Genomic DNA, 17,694 nt, shown 5'->3' with positions numbered 1-17,694 from the left:
CATCTTAGGAGAAACTGTCATTCGAGGCAGAAAGAAAATAAGGAAGAAAATGCAAATCTCTTAGAGGGATGTGAGAGTGGGGACGGGCAATTTATCTTTAGACTCTAAGCATGAAAATGCTAGGGCACATTGGTCATAAGAGGGCTGTCAGACTTAAGCATGTTAGGTATAATTGGATTCGGATAGGTTGATAACCTAGTGTTTTTTTTTTTTGTGAATCTTGTGGGTTGTGTAAATCTTAATAGATGCCTTGTGTTATGGGTGGATCCCATGGATGCCTGAGGTATGGGTAAATTCCATTGTTGGCATGTTGCTTTCTCTTGTTGTGGGGTTTTCCCAAGTCTCTATTTTCCGTCAAGGGCCTAATAATTTTCTTTCCTTTGTTGATAAATATTCTGTAAAGGTTTTGGGAATTCTTTCTTAGGTGTAAAAATGAATTTTTTTTGAGAAGTCTAAGAAGTGGAAAGTCTTTGAATATTGAACAAAAAAGAGAATTGAGTTTGAAGAGCTGATGTAGGTCTAGAAGTTGATATATGCCTAGTCTTTTAGAGTTAGACAAACCTGAACAAACTGATAATGTAGAGTTTGAGGTGGAAATTTGTTAGTCTTAAGGTGAAACTTTAGGAAATTTTCGAGTCTAATGAAAGTCTTAGTGTTAGTCTTAATACCTTGTTTATAGAAGTCTTGATAGAGGTTTCTGTTGTCCATGGTGAGATATGTATTAGTCGCGTTGGTCTCGAGTCAAAAGTTTGAGCAAGCTTGGTCATTGCTTAATGTGTTCTCGTTGTAGTTGAGAGAGTTGTAGGGGTCTCTGGTCAAAGTCCACTATCAATCTATTCTTGAATCAAGGTGAAATTTGTTGATATTTTTAGGTGATTCAAAATGTATTTAATTATTACATTTTATGTTTGCAATTGGGTTTTATGTGAATTTGCATTTCACTTATATTTGCATCTCATTTGCATTTATATTTCGTTTGCATTTCATTTGGTTATCTGCTGTATATACAATATGTTGGATATATATATATATATATGGTGGGCTGAGTTTATTAGTAGCCCAGCCCAAGCACACATTTGGCCCAAGTCTTCAGCGCCCAAATATATAAGGGCTTGTTCATGCCCTAACCAGCAGAAACTCGCAATCTCTCTATCTTTTGTTTGAAACCCTAAATCAGTAACTGACAGACACATTGTGAATCCTTTCTGTTCTTGGAAAGAATCAGCTTCAAGTATTTGTATATCTCGGTGCAAATCCCCTATGGCGTGTGAGACTAGTTGGTAAGAAGCTCGTTTCGTTTCTGTTACTCGTTCTGAGATCGAGTTGTATTTTCGTTGTATCTTGCTTCTATTTTGATTCTGATAGCTTTGTTTCGTGAGGGATTCAGATGTAATCTTGGTTGTGTAATCACCTATTCATATAGTGGATTGACTAGGGCAAAACTCCTGTCGTGAATAGGATCTTTTGATCCGAACATATATATGCTGTTGTCTTGATCTTGTGATTTGTTTTTGTGATTTCTGGTTTACGTTTTCTGATTGTTTCTTTGAGTTCGTGGTACTGCTGAGATTTTGTGGCGTTGGTGGATAGTAGGAAAATCTCAACATTTTTAGAATAAACTTTATATGAATGTGACAATTAGTGGCAGAAAATAATTTACTTTAAACCGTAGATTGGACAATTTCACCAATTGTAGATATTAATTTAATGTGAAAATAGGAGAACAGCATGTGATACATTTGCATTCAATTGTAGAATCTAATCCCATTTAATTAATGGGCATTGGTGCCTTTCTCTCTAGGAGCTTTTCTTGCAAAAAAGATGATTGGACAGCAGCCTCGGCCAGTTGAAGTCGGCCATAGCCCATGGGCTGGGAGCCTGAGTTCGGTTAAGTCGCTGGGTAACTGACCAGCTGGTAGGTTTTGCTTTTGGAAAATACGACTTATAAACTTACCAACCATTCTTTTATTTGGTGATTTATTGAATCTTGGGTCAATTCACCCTATACTTTTTGAACCAAGGGTGTTAGTTTTCTTAGTGTTGATTTCTATTGTTATGCTTTTTAAATATAATAATAGTTTTTTATTTATTTTAAAAATTAAAAATTCTTATAAGACGAATAGACGATAGTGAAAGAAGATGCCAATGGCCAATGAAGTAGACAGTTTCTTTTTCTTTTTGGTAACAAAAGTAGATAGTGTTTATAAAGCTTGCCTGTCTTATCGTGGGCAACATATCTATAAAAGGGATGCCAATCTTATTTATGTTTGGAGCATCTCGAGCATTTTTTTCTTATTGGCTATGCATTTTTGTTGAAATTAAAATTATCTTTCCATTATATCCTTCTTAGCATTCAATATTCTTCCAAACATTGCCCCTATATCTATTTGCAAGAGCCATGAGCCATGATTTTAATTGAGGGATCATTAATTTGATACAATTTTTGAGATGATTGTTTTTGTGCGGCTCTCGGTACTCGTGTCTTCGATACACTTTTTTTTTTTTTTTTTTAATTTGATACACCTTTTGTTCCTTTTAAAGGAGTTTTAATCTCACAATAAAAATTACATAAATGTGACTTACTATAAATTATTTTAAATCAAAATTTGGGTGTCATAAGAATCAGTCTCGACTATGGAACACTGGCGAGCAACATAACAGGCCTCTAATCTTCTTTTAGAGGCCTGCTATGTTGTAAGTGGGCAACATAGCAAGTGCCCGCCAGTGAAGAGGGTGGGCCATGCACGTGGGGTATAATCTTTTATTGAAGTAAAGGTAAATTTTGTAGCACAACATGCAACTCATTGGACATCTAATTAAATTGTAGAATATTCTAATCCCTCTCAATTAATTGAGGACATTAGTACCTTCAACAAACCACAACGACCACGTTCCAAACATTTCTTCGTTATATAAATTTTTAATTCATCAATTATTTTATTTATTTTATTATAATACCCTTCGTGTGCTATACATAAATATAATATTATAATATATATTAATAATTCATCATGAATTTAATTGTAGATCACAACCCAAGCAAATTATAACCTCTCTTCTATTTACATATATATTTCCTCCATTATAAATAATAATAATAATAATAATAATAATAATAATAATAATAATAATAATAATAATAATAATAATAATAATAATAATAACTTTTGATTAGTTACATGTCCAACCATATCACTGCCATATTCTAGTTACAATCTCTTCTGCCCCAGTCATTTAAATCATTAATAAACATCTAGAGCATTAATAAAATTCCTTGTAATTGTCACACCTTGCCTATATGGTAGAGCTTCTAATCTTTAATGAAACGATAGTGTCTAATTCGACGGGTGAAAACTTACCTGTTATATTTTATGCATTTGTTTTAGTTGGATTCGGTCTTTTGCTTTATGTGGTTTGTGCCTTGAGCCCTTGCATACCATTGAGGCGATACATGCCATTAATTTAGGACTATTTTTTTCTCAGTTATCCTAGAGAAAGGGATTGTTAGCTACTTACAGCTTTAATCCCACCAAAATTTTTACTTTTTGCTAAACAATCCTATCAATATTTTTCGTGTTAAATGTGTTGATTTTATTCCATTTCAATTCCAAACTTGAATAAGGAAAAAGGTTACACTGTGTAGTTGACGTTTCATGTGAAACTTGTTGAATTAAATATCTCGACTCTTAGAGGATAGCCATCAAAAGTATAAAATTCATATAATTAATGTCAACTAATAAGATTAAGATTTTCGATTATTTTTATTTTTTTGTTGAAATAATTTGACAGTTCCATCAATTAAGAAGATTTATGGGTGGCACAATATTTTTTTCCTTTTTTTCTAAGAGGGTGTTACAACATTTAAATGGGAGGTAGGAAGGTAATAATTTATCGAGGAAGGGAAAAAAAAAAAGAAAATTCTTATAAGACAATAGTGAAAGAAGATGCCAAGGGCCAATGAAGTAGACAATTTCTTTTTCTTTTTAATTGGTAACAAAAGTAGACAGTGTTTATAAAACTTGGCTGACTTATTGTGGGCAACACATATATATAAAAGGGATGCCAATCTTATTTTTTGGATACAACATACATGTTTGGAGCATCTTGAACCTTTTAGTCATTGGCTATACTTTTTTAGAGATTAAATCGGGATCTAACAAAAATATCTTTAAAAAGGAGTTTGTAATTGCTATTTTTCAACTGTTAAAAGGGTTGGGTATAAGAGTGTTATGCATTATATAATATGTTTGAAGAGATATTAAATTTTAAATTTATATAAACGAATTATTACGTTTTATATCTGAAGGAGATAAGATTATCTTTTTATTATATCCTTTATAACATTCAATATTCTTCCAAACATTGCCCCTATCTATTTGCAAGAGGTAGGATTATAATTGAGAGATTGTTCCATATACTTTTTGTTCCTTCTAAATTTAGTCTGAGAGAGTCTTAAAAAAATTTCAGACATAAAAAAGTTATCATAGATAGAGTATTTTGTTGGGTCTAAACAATTAAATGTGTCCAGCCCATGCGATGGTGTATATATATACACGCATACATATATTTTAGGTTTTGTGTGATGAAAAGGATGGGACATAACCAAGAGAAGAAAAAAATTAAGTGCAGTGGTAAAAAAAGAAAAAAAAAATGGTTTTGAGAGTAAGGTGATTAGGGGATTTTCATTTAATATTTTTGATGCTCCAATCAATAAGACTATTAGTAACGAAGGATCTCATCACAATATTAGATTTCATCGAGACATATGTCAAATCTGATGATACACAAATTTTTGTTGGTGAGATTAATTTTGACTAGAAAGAAACAATTTTTTTTGGATTGATTTTTAAGCGTTTGCAATTCTGGTTCATGTTAAAATTTGAATAATATTGTAATTGTCCTCGTTAATAGTGGATTTGATCGGAGTTGGACATGTGATTTTTCCCTCATGATATAAGGGTTTTTCATATGAAATTTAGTATCTTGTTCTTTAGCTTGTTTAATTTATTTTGTGCTTGTGATATTTTGATTTGTTTGATTATTGAGAATCATATAATTAATTTATTATTTGGGCCTGTCACATTTTTGTAAAGGTTTAAAAAGTCAATAATTTTAGCTAATTAATGATCAAGTTTTTTTGAAAATGTTTTTTCATTTTTGGAAGAAGTTAAAAAATAGGGTATATCCTAAACTAATCTTGGTCATCAACACGTGCTCCATTCACAGATGTCTTTTATCTTCCTCTCGCATGCATGATGTTGGATGCTTAGTTAATCCTACCAGAATCGGATTCATTGAGTTGAGTCCGTTTGTGAGCAAAAATCTGTGACTTTATTTTGATATAGTTTTTTTTTTATTTTTATGGACGCCCGGGACCGGCCTCTTCCGTAATTTTCTTCTCTCTTTTGTACAAATTAAAAACCCCTCTTTGAAACCCAACCCAACCCCATGCCCGCGCAAGAGCTATGACCTCATGCAATATCATAGGTTGGAATAATTCAAAGCTGTGAACAGGAAACAAAGAAGGGCCTCTATAAAGCTCCATCAAGCTATTCCACCTTCCTCGTTAATTAGAGCTCCTCCTCCTCTAGTAGAGATAGACCTTTTAAAGTGCCTATTCCCCTCTCTCTGCGGGGCAATTATTTATATAATTAATATGATAAACCATCAATTCAAGCCAGAAGGCTTGCCCTTAACCAGAGAGCAGCTGAGGGCTCTCTTCAAGAAGCACGACAAGAACGGAGACAACCTTCTGTCCAAGGCCGAGCTCAAGGAAGCCCTCAAGGAGCTAGGCCTCGGCTTGTTCGCCACCGGGTGGCGAGCCTGGCGCTGCTTCCGGGAAGCCGACACCAACGGCGATGGATTCATCAACGACGATGAGTTGGATGACCTGGTCGATTATGTCCATTCCAAGGGCTACAAAATGCACTAGAAATTAATCAATTAATATATCAACCCACCCACCAATATATATATATATATATATATATAGATTTTATCGTGTTCCAGTCTTTGATTTCCAGTCATATATGCATGCGTTTTACCATCATGCATTCGCTATTTGGGCTATATGCTATGCATGATTTCAGACCATTATGTAATAGCGTGTGACCTTCTCCACTGCTATGAACTGATTGTGTATTTCTTTTTTTTGGTTAATTGGGTTGTTTAATTTCCTTGTTTCCCCTAAGTGTTTTTTGCTAATAATTTCAGAAGGTTTTCCATTTTTTGAACTGAATGGAGCAATTTGTTCAAACTCACTGCATCCTACTAATGATCCTTGTATGCATCGTAATAATATCCATCAGCCAAGCTAATTGGATCAAATGATGCTATCAAATATTTTATTATCAAATTTTATGTTTTTTTATTTCTTGGTCAAGAGTAGGAGAGACAACAACTCGAAGAGCAAGGCAGAAACAAATTAACAAAGCCCAAACAGGGAAAAAACAGAGAGATCAAAGTTAAGGGGAATTCATAGGGAGCAGAGCCCGAATACAAATTAAGGACCTACCAGGTGGGTCGAAATTTTAGAGAATGCCCCCAAAGTTGATTCTTAAGACCAGTTCCAAGTTATATATATATATATATATATATATAAGAAGAGTCCAGGCTGCGTGTTCATGTGTAAGAACGTAAATAAAATCCATTTACATCTCTATTTATGGGCATCAGAATTGTTGCGCAAACAGATCGTGCACACACACTGATACCACTGTATGTCTTTAAACTCAACAATAGATATAAAAACGGTAATGGAAAAACACAAATGATAGAAAGAAAAAATAACACAAAAAATTTATTGTGGTTCATTCAAATGGGCTACGTACGTTCACGTTGAGCTTCGGCAAATGAAAGTTCACTGTACTATCAGAGTAAAAATAAGATTTACAATACTTACAGCATACAAGTCTCACAACCACTCTATTTATATAGATTGGTTCACTAACAAAATTGTCTCAAAACTATATACAGGAGGAAGATCAGAGGCTTACCCTATTGAACAAGAGAGAAGAACAAGAAGGAGCTAGAGAGTTTGAAACAAAAAAATAAGAAAAAACCCTCAAACCCCTTAGCATCTACTTACCCTCTCTCTCAATATCTGATCATTACAAATCCCGATGCACAATGAATAAATAAGGGTCGCACGATGTAAAAGAATGACTGTGATTACAATAGATAAAAGGCAGCATTGACGGTCCAAATTGCACACAAGGACAAGGCATTTGACACGATCGAGAGAAGGACAATCGGGTGGTTGCCAAGTTGCCCTCCGTTGCCACGTGGCAGTGGTTGCAGCTGACCCTCCTGCTCGACTCCTTTAATTGAAATGGTGTCGTTGAATGCTTCATAATCAACAATCTCCACCTTGAAACATTAACGATATAAGTGGACATACCCCAATAAGTGTAGCAAACTTCATCCTCACCTTCATTGCTCGAGTTGGTTTGGATTAACCAACTTCGACATGCAGCAAGCCCAAGCAGTGCTTGAACTTAGTTGCAGTCACTACCTTTGTTCCCATGTTGGCTGGATTATCCTCAGCAAACACTTTAAGAATTACAACATTTCCATCACTTACTTAATTTCTTACAAAGTGATACTTTACATCAACATGTTTAGTTCTTTCATGGTAAATAGGATTTTTACATAAATGAATAGCACTCTGGCTATTAGAAAATATCTTGTGTAATACTCGGTATTACATGGTATTGAGAATAAACAATTTTTGATTATTTTGAAAGGACCTCGGGTGGTAGTTTCGAGAATTTAATTAATAAAATTGTTGAATTGATGGCAGGGAGTGCCTCGGGACTTGGATGTCCAAGGAAGAGGGCAAGAGATTGATGAGAGTCTTGAGATGAGGATAATGATGCTGGAAGCGGTCTGATCTAGAATAATTTTTGGAATAAATTCGGTATAAGCCCGAGTGGGTGCCAATACCGAATGGCCGTAGAGGACCTCCTGGAAGCTGAGGGGACCTTAGGGGTGGTTCAATTTTCCGAGTAAGACAACCCTTAAGTGTTTTCGGGTCGAATAAAGGTTTCGTGCAGGCGTAGAGACAACATCGACATTTTTGAGTAAATACCGATCATTAATTTTTAGAAAATTAAGGAATTTGGAGGCTTGATGGTTTAAATTAAAGCTTGGAGGGTTATAGTGCAATTCTAAAGTCCCTAAGTGCAATTAATAAAATTCTTAAGTGGAAATAATGAGTTGAAGGAGGGCTAAACATGTAATATATAAGTATTATATATATATATATGTTATGCGAAAGTGGGGAGGAAGCTTCCTCCCCCTGATATTTTGAATCAATGAAAGCTCGTAAGAGCTTGTGGCCAAAGTAGAGGAGGAAGGGAGAGAGATCGAGAGATCAAGAGAGGGAGCAATGGCCGGGACCGGGAGAGCAAGAAATAGAAAGCTCGCGAGAGAGTGATGAAGAAGCAAGAGAGGTGGAAGATCGGCCATGGTAGTAGCTTCCATGGCAGACGATGAAGCACCCCCAGCAGCGAAGTGGCCGAAGGTGACGGAGTAGCAGCGGGGGTTTAGTGGTGGCGCGCACTGGGTCACAACGAGCTAAGGTGGCCGGCGGGTTCGCTTGAGCAGCAACGGAGGCTGGCATCGGCCATGGCAGTCGGTTGCGCGCAGGGGAGGTCCAGCCATTGTGAGCTCAGCGATGGAGGGTGCTGCGAGCAGGCAAGCTGCTGGTCGTGGTAGTGGTGAATGACAGCGGCTCATGCAGTAGCGACGGCTGGTAGGCTAGGCAGCGGTGGATGGTGACCAGCGGCCATGCGTAGGAGCCTGGTGCGGGCGCGGTGAAGATGAAGGGAAGAAGAGGAAGGAGCGCTGGAAGTCGAGGAAGAAGGAAGAAATAAAAAAAAAAAGGAAAATAAAATAATGAAAATTCTGAAAAATGGGAAGAAATTCCAGAAAATTTGGAAAAAGTTCTGGAAATTCAATTGGAGCTTGGGGAGCTTGCTGGAAGCTCAAAAATTGGGAATTTGGACTTGAAATGATAGCCAAAAAGGTAATGCCGGTGTAGGCGTTTGATTAAACTTCTTCTCCAGATTCATCGAGGTAATTAATTTAATTATTTTCTAGTTATTTTCATTATGTGAGATAATAAATTGTGTAGTATTGGTTGGATTGAACCCTCGGAGGGGTTGATTGGAAATTGTTGATGGCTGGTTTATGCCGTGGTTGGCGTTGTTTGGAGATAGTTTGTTGGGTGATGTTTGCGGTGTATGGAAAAATCGAAGCCTTGGATTAAATCCTAATATTGTGGGGTTTTTGTGTATTTGCCTCTAGGTTCGATCGGAAAGGCCGTGATCCTAGAGGAACTAGAGATTCAGTCTGGAATTCGTGTCGAGGCAGAGATGAGGATTTGAGCCAGGTAAGGGACGACCCCATGTGGAGGTGGCCTTGTAAGTTGGTAAATGTGTTTGATAATATTTTTATGTTGCATTTGCATGTAGTGGTTAACACTTGCGTGATGTAAGAGCTAGTGGACCTGTGGCCATAAGGAGGACTAGTGTTGTGGGGGCTGATAGGTTGATGCCTCAAACCTTGGTAGGTTGTGAGGATGTGTGAGCCTAGCCTCATTTGCATGCATTGGGCATACATAAACATCTTTATATTCATATTTACATGCATTGCACCCTTATTGAATTTTTATGACTCGTGAGGTTTTACCTCATGTGTAGATGTTGCAAGTCTGAATGTAAGCAGGGATGGTGCTGAAAGACTGTTGTGGCGACTAGCATCGTTGCCCGGGATGTGTGGATTTGTTCTCTCCTGTATTTTCATTCATGTATTTATGTGATTGAATGTAAGCGTTATTAAGCACTACATGTGTTTAATTGTTGTAATCATCAGTGTGATAGATGATCGTGAGTCTGCATGATTTATATGTGGCTTGAGTTGTTGGAGCCAAATTCGGACTGAGTAAAGACCAGCGAGGTATGTTCTCATAAATCCCCAATACTTAGCGAAGTGTTTGTTATGCTAGCTTTGTGCTTGGGTCACCTTTGGCTTGCTATGAGGCGAGCTGAAGAGAGGTGAAGCTCACTCAGGTTTCGGGTCTCGGTCCGCTAAGTTTTTCTTGTGTGAGTTGAGACCAATTCCTGAGTAGAGCGAAGGGAAGGACGAAGCCTAGTTCCCACCCAAGGCGTTTCCTGTTGAAACATAGTCCAACCCTTCAGTTGTGGTTCGTCGGGTGAGTAATCCAGTTGATTATTTACCAGTGGCGCCCGTAAGTGGGAACGGGTCATTACACCTTGACCTTACCTTGTAGAAGATTGTTTTCCTGCAAGAGACCTTGAAGCCAAATGGCTTCCTTGAAAGCATCGGTAATAGCCACATACTCTGCCTCAGTAGAAGACAGAGCAACCAAAGGCTACAACTGTGACTTCTAGCTAAAGCAGTTGCCACTTAAGATGAAAAAATATGCTGTGGTGGACTTACGAGAGTCTCTGTCTCCTGCAAAATCTAAGTCTACATATCCTACTAAGTCAAGAGTATCACCTCTTTTCTCAAAATTTAAACCAACATTTAATAAACCATTAATATATTTTAGCACATATTTTAAGGTTTCCCAATGAACTTTTTTAGGGTTAAACATAAACCTACTAAGTAGGGATATTAAATATGCTAGGTCTGGCCTAGTGCTTATCATGGAATACATTATGGTTCCTGTAACGCCCCGTTTTTCGAGCGCATTAAAACTCATGACAATTCTAGGATAATAATTTTTTTTTCAATACTACTAAAACTAAACCATATCATTACTCTTAACCATCCCAAAATTTTTATACACTTATTTCGAAAGAGAATCAATATAAACATTAAATACGGAAGGTAGAATCGAACCTAACATCTTAACATTAATTATTGTTGTTGCCAAAATACAACAATCTATTTCTTTTTCATATGGGAGAATGTAAGGTGCGTGGTTGACCACGGGAGTTTCTAGAGACTTTTGAGGCTTAAGGGTTCTGAGAGTCCAGTGTCCCAAGAGTCTTGTTGCCAAGGTGCGATGAGAGTAAAATCTCATCTCCAACGTGCACGTGCGCTGAGGTCTCGTGACCAAGGGGAGTTGAGGGTCTCGTGACCAAGGCGAGCTAAGGTCTCGTGAGCAAGGGGAGATGAGGTCTCGTGACCAAGGCGAGCTGAGGGTCTTGTGACCAAGGCGAGCTGACATCTCGTGACCAAGGCGAGCTGAGGGTCTCGTGACCAAGGCGAGCTGAGATCTCGAGACTAAGGCGAGCTGAGGTCTCGTGACCAAGGGGAGCTGAGGTCTCGTGACCCGGATGAACGAGTGACCTGAGGATGACGAGTGGCCTCGGATGAACGAGTGACCTGAGGATGACGAGTGGTCTCGGATGAACGAGTGACCTGAGGATGACGAGTGGCCTCGGATGATGAGTGACTTGAAGGCGACGAGTGGCCATGAACCTGAGGGCGACGAGTGGCCGTGACCGAGTGACCTGAGGGTGACGAGTGGTAGTGACCGAGTGGCCTTGGTGACCGAGTGGCCTACAAAACGAGAGCACCGTTAGGACGCGGGTGGGGGTCCCCACGCAAACCCTCCGATGCTTAAGTCAGAATCTCGAGAGAAAATGAGGAAATTGTACTTTTATTGCTCAAAAAAGCGTACCTTGTGATGAAGGCATGGTCTCATATTTATAGCGGAGGAGAGAGAGAAGACGTGCGAGAATCAAGGCGAGAATCTCGTAGCCCATTTTTATGATTTCGCGGCCCATCCGAGAGGGAAAAGACGAGAGATTGGCCCAAGCCCACTCGACCATGACCGAGTGGGGGGGCCACTCGGTCATGATCGGGTGGGGGGCCACCCGATCATGCCTTCTTTTGCCATTTTCCTTGGCTCGGTTTTGAGTGGCTCCCATATCTCAACTTCAAGCCCGATTTTCACATTGATTCAGGTCAAATCTCTCAAAACTCAAAACATGAAAGTTGTAGATAATTCTCTTATATTTCCACAGGACTTTGAATTAGCTCAATCGGAGCTCGTATGAGAAAGTTATGGCCGAAAAACTAAGGTAGTATCGTACCCACTCGGCATAACCGAGTGGGGTCATGAAAAGTTGTTGGAAATTGATCTCCCGATGACCGAGTGAGGGGCCACTCGGTCATGACCGAGTGGGGGGCCACTTGGTCATGCCTTCTTTTTGGCTTTTGTCTTGGTTCGGATCCATCTTCCTTCAATACTTGACTTCGAGCTTTGATAGTGCAGGTGCCTCAACTTCATGCCCAATTTACACATTGATTCAGCTCGAATATCTTAAAACTCAAAACATTAAAGTTGTAGATAATTCTCTTATCTTTCCATAAGACTTTGAATTAGATCAATCGGAGCTCATATGAGAAAGTTATGCTTGAGAAACCAAAATAGTGTCATACCCACTTCGCATAACCGAGTGGGCTCTCCCCACTTGGTCTCTGCTCGACCTCTTGCTCCTTCGGCTTATTTCCTTGACCTCCTACAACCCTTTGGGCCTTTGGTCTTCATGTCCATGTCTCATGACTTTTTTAGGTCTTGTAATACTCCAAGTTTGCAGGGCGTATCAATTGCTCCCTACTCTTTTAGCCGGAAGGTTCGGGTGAAAGAGTATCTTGTCCTGTAAACTTTTGAACATTACTTATCTTTTAGTTGTTTCATCTTTTACACATCCTCTCGAACTTGTTTGCACACCGTGCTTTTAAATTTCTGGGCTATAGTGATTTCAATTCCTTTGTAGAAGTATAAGGTAGATATAATAGTAAGTTCGCTTTCCATAGATGTCTAACTGTGCACCGAACAATGAGTTTGATTTTGCTCCCAGTTATGGTGTTATGCATAGGACAGTAAATTTTCACTTTCTTTTCCCTTGTTGTCGGGCGGTGACCAGGACAATGGGTTTGAGTTCATTTTTCCCTCGTTGCCAGGCTGTGAGTAGGGCAACATGCTTGAATGTACTTTTACTTCCTTGTCGGGCCGTGAGCGGGGTAATGGTTTTGAATGTACTTTTACCTTGTTGGTGGGCTATAAGCGGGATAATGAGATTGAGTTTATTTTTACCTCATTGCCAGGCTGTAAGCAGGACAACGAGCTTGAATGTGTTTTTCCTCGTTGCCGGGCCATAGGCGGGACAACGGGCTCGATCGTAGTTTACCTCGTTGCCGGGCCATAGGCGGGACAACGGGCTCGATCGTAGTTTACCTCGTTGTTGGGCCATAGGCGGGACAACGGGCTCGATCGTCGTTTACCTCGTTGCCGGGCCATAGGCGGGGTAACGGGCTCGATCTTAGTTTACCTCGTTGTCGGGCCATAGGCGGGGTAATGGGCTTGAGTTTATTTTTCCTTGGTTGTCGGGCCGTGAGCGGGGCAACGGGCTTGAGTTTATTTTTCCCTCGTTGCGGGGCCGTGAGCGGGGCAACGGGCTTGAGTTTATTTTTCCGTGGTTGTCGGGCCGTGAGCGGGGCAACGGGCTTGAGTTTATTTTTCCGTGGTTGTCGGGCCGTGAGCGGGGCAACGGGCTTGAGTTTATTTTTCCCTCGTTGCCGGGCCGTGAGCGGGGCAACAGGCTTGAGTTTGTTTTTCCTTGGTTGCCGGGCCGTGAGCAGGGCAACAGGCTTGAGTTTTTTTTTTCCCTCGTTGCCGGGCCGTGAGCGGGGCAACGGGCTTGAGTTTATTTTTCCTTGGTTGCCGGGCCGTGAGCGGGGTAACGGGCTTGAGTTTATTTTTCCCTCGTTGCCGGGCCATGAGCGGGGCAACGGGCTTGAGTTTATTTTTCCTTGGTTGCCGGGCCATGAGCGGGGCAACGGGTTTGAGTTTATTTTTCCCTCGTTGCCGGGCCGTGAGCGGGGCAACGGGCTTGAGTTTATTTTTCCCTTGTTGCCGGGCCATGAGCGGGGCAACGGGCTTGAGTTTATTTTTCTTGTAAGTAGAGCATAACAAACAAACTTTCACAAAGCAATGTGTAATGAAAACGCTTACATTTTTTGAAGGAAGTAAGCACATCCATTATTTCATTTTAGGTCTTATTGTTGCCTCTGAGCACGAAATGTTTAGTTTCTCGTTCTTTAACATAGGCTCTCTTCAATGTGTCTGAATTTTGCTCCCAGTTTTCTCTTCGATGGCATTAATGGTGGATGACTGCCTTCTTCTAAGGATTTATGTATGGCTTTCTCGGCTATGGATAAGGTTTCTTCAGCTCTTTTCCCTTTTGTAGACGACACATAGCAAGTTCGGGCTTTCTTCTAATCTCCTCGAACTTGTCCTACTCCGGCAGGTGTGGGAAATTTCATCAATAAATGGCATGAGGATACCACGGCCCTTAGGTTATTGAGTAACGGGCGTCCCAAGATCATATTATATGCCACCGAGGAGGTTTTAACCATCATGAAATTTGCTTGTCGAATACTGAGCAAGTATGTGGCGTCCTTTTTTCTTTGACTATTGATCATAAATGTCTTAACAAATTCTACTATGAGCTGACCGAATGAAGAGATAAAGGCCTCAGGTAAACTGTTGAACCATGTCCGGGCATGCCCTGATAGAGTTAAGGAGAAAGCTCGGCACATTATGTCATCGTCCCATCCGTGTAATATCATCAACGACTCATAGCTTTGAATGTGATCATAGGGATCGTCCTTGCCGGAATAGGGGGTGATTTGAGGCATCTTGAATTTTCTAGGCAGTGGCTTATCCAATATATCTGCAGTAAAAGGACATTTTCTATGCTGGTGCTCTTCTGTTGCCCGGATTAATTTTTTCTTCTCAAGCACCTCTTCTACTACTTTTTTCATGTCATCACGCATACTAGCTGTTGTCTAGTTGTCATGTCTTGTTGGTGTACTGGCCACTGTTTCGTGATACCTTCGTTTTTGAGGGCTTCTGGTCCTATTTTCCATTCTTGGGTTTTCATTTTTCCGAGGCACAGAATGAGGGATCCTTCTTGGTGGTGGAGATCTGGGTCTACCCTCGCGTGGAGGCGTAGATCGTGAATGTGAATCGGGAGTAGCCTCTTGATAGGAATCAGCTCCTGCCTCGGGTTGAGGTTCAAGAGGTGGCATAAACTTTTTTAGAGTATCCGACAGCGTCCCTCCGGGTATCATACTTTGGAGTACACCAACCATGTCTCGTAGTGCTTGCATGCCTTCAACGTGTTGTTGTCTCAATGCTTCATACTCTTCCCACGGGACCGTACGTGGTGGCTGTCGTGAGGTCCCAGCTTGATTAGTAGGGAGTGATCCTGAGCCCATGTTAAATGAAGGTGGGATTGATTGATCCCCCATCTGTCGGTTTGGAGAAATGGAGCAATCACCTCCTTGCGTTTGAGCGTTATGAGGGGGAGGAGGATGTTGCTGAGAATTGTGAATAGTGGGAGGCGCTCCTTGTTGCTGAGAGTTTCGTGGTGGCAGGCGTGTCTCTACGCCTTGAGAGAGAGTTCGTCGATGTCCCCGAGTGTTTGCCATTCTTAAGTGAACTTTTTGTCTTGCGTTTCCCACAGGCGGCGCCAATTGTTGTTGCCAAAATACAACAATCTATTTGTAACAGCCCACTTTTTCAGGGCGTGTTATGCCTTAGGAAATTTGGTCAATTTTTTTCTTTATCTTTACATTATCCTGAAGTTCCCTAAGACCTTATCTAGTGCGAGATATCTACACTAGAAAATAAATACAAAGCGGAAGCTGAATCGAACCTGCTCATATAATAATAACTAAACATGACATTCATTACAAAGTTAATTCATAAGCGTCTGATGATAAATGCAATGTACATAATTCTTAAATTACTCATATTACAACATAACATGGTACATTTACTCGCTTCTTGACGCCTCGCATCACTACATATCACCAATCTCGGAATCATCTCTGCAAGTCCCGGCTGGAACGTCGAATGTTCCAGGGGCGAACCCAAGTTAGATGATGAACCATCTAAATAAGGGTACTAAATGCAATGTCATGAGTGTATGCAATGTCTTTCATCGTAGGTGTCAATTGCACCCCTCATGCTGCCTATCATTTTAGCGGCCACCTCTTTCGAAACCGGGATGTATGGGTGCACCCTTCATAAGACAACGGTGCCAGTTCGTACTCCCTACGGCCTCATATGCGTGTGATCAACAGTATCAACGTGTAATTATGCATTTCATAGTCATGTATGCAGTCTATGTGATGGATACATATCAGGGCATGTCAATATGATGAAAAACATTTTCAAGGAAGTACCACTTACCTTCTCAAACTTATCGGGCTACCTCGATCTCCGTGCCTTGTCTAGTGTATCGCCTCGATTTGCGTGCCAATCTCAAAATTTGCACCAGTCTCTTCAACTTTAGCCTCAAAGTATCCTAATCACCATAAATATTAAAACCTATTTTTTTTTTATAATTTCTAACATTTTCTATAATTTTATCTCTATTTCTTTCTATTTTTCCTTCATAATTTCAAATATTTCTAAAAATATTTTCTCAAATATTTCACTACGATAATTCATAAAATAATATTCTTGAATTTCTAGAATTTTCTAGAAGATTTTACTTACCTTAACTTGGCATCTCTGGTTTTCTCGATATGCGTGTCATATTCCCAAAATGCGTGCCCAAGCCATTTTTCTCGCCAAAATCTCCAGAATATTACCGAAACAAAATTTCCTATTTTTCGGGAATTTTTTAGGATTTTTCCTCATCATTTCCTATTTTCTTTCTTTTCTTTTCTATTTCTTTTCTTCTTTTTTTTTTCTTTTTTTTTCTCCCTCTCTTCTTCTTCCTCCTTCTTCCTCCGCGCGACCTGCAACTTCCGCCTGCAACTTTTTTTTTTTTTTTCTTTTTTTCTTCTTCTTCTTCTTCTTCTTCTTCTTCTTCTTCTTCTTCTCCTTTCCTTCTTTTTTTCTTCTCTCCCTCATGCGTGAACAGCCTCTGCTTCTTCTCCTTCCCGCGGCCGCCACCGCTGCCAGCGCCTACGCCGCCGGCCGCCTCGGCCTCCTGGTCGCCTTCGCATCGGCCACCATCGCGGCCACTACCGCGCTTGCACCTGCTGGCTGCACATCGGCCATGGCCGATCGAACTAGCCACTGCCAAGATTTTCGGCCGCCTATTCCGACGCATCAGCTTCCTCAGCCTCGCTGGCCGTCGCCCATGCCCCCGTCAGCCTTCGACTTGGCTGCTGCTGGCCGAACACGGCCACGGTCGTGGCCCCCTGTTCGCGGCAACTTGCTGGAGCACACGACCATGGCTACCATGGCCGCGGCTTCTCTTCTTCCAGCCGCTTCCCGAACCCTCTTCTATCTCTCTCATCTCTCTCGAGCTCGCAAGCTGCTTTCGGCCATGTTGCAACTCTCGGCCATTGCTCCCCTTCTCTTCTTCCTTCCTCCCGATCTCTCTCTTCCTACCTCTTGGATTTCTGCTTCCATTCGGCCAAGATTGCTACCCATTTATAGGCAAACGTGGCTTGGGCATTACTCAACTTGGCGTGCAAGATCTTCCAAACTTTGCAGAGGTGAGCTTCGGTTGCAGACGCGTGGCTGATTTGAGCAAATCGCGGATGGCTAATTCACAGGGCATGAGATGGATTTGCAGGGCATGACACACAGCACGCACGCATTCTATATAAATATATATTATACTATATTTACACATTAAATTAAAAAAAATTACACATTAAATTCTAAATTTCATCTCTATTACA

General features: G+C 40.5%; 1 protein-coding gene across 1 annotated transcript; it reads right to left on the bottom strand.

The window, feature by feature from the left end:
* Window positions 1-14,832: 14,832 nt before the first annotated feature.
* LOC127799663 (uncharacterized) lies at window positions 14,833-15,477 on the bottom strand. The gene has a single exon (XM_052333885.1). The coding sequence runs from the start codon at window positions 15,475-15,477 to the stop codon at window positions 14,833-14,835; it is 645 nt and encodes a 214-aa protein (XP_052189845.1).
* Window positions 15,478-17,694: the final 2,217 nt, after the last annotated feature.

Source organism: Diospyros lotus, chromosome 4, assembly GCF_014633365.1.
Source record: "Diospyros lotus cultivar Yz01 chromosome 4, ASM1463336v1, whole genome shotgun sequence".
Classification (NCBI taxonomy): domain Eukaryota; kingdom Viridiplantae; phylum Streptophyta; class Magnoliopsida; order Ericales; family Ebenaceae; genus Diospyros; species Diospyros lotus.
The sequence above is the reverse complement of the archived record's forward strand: the minus strand, read 5'-3'. Positions and strand labels throughout refer to the sequence as shown.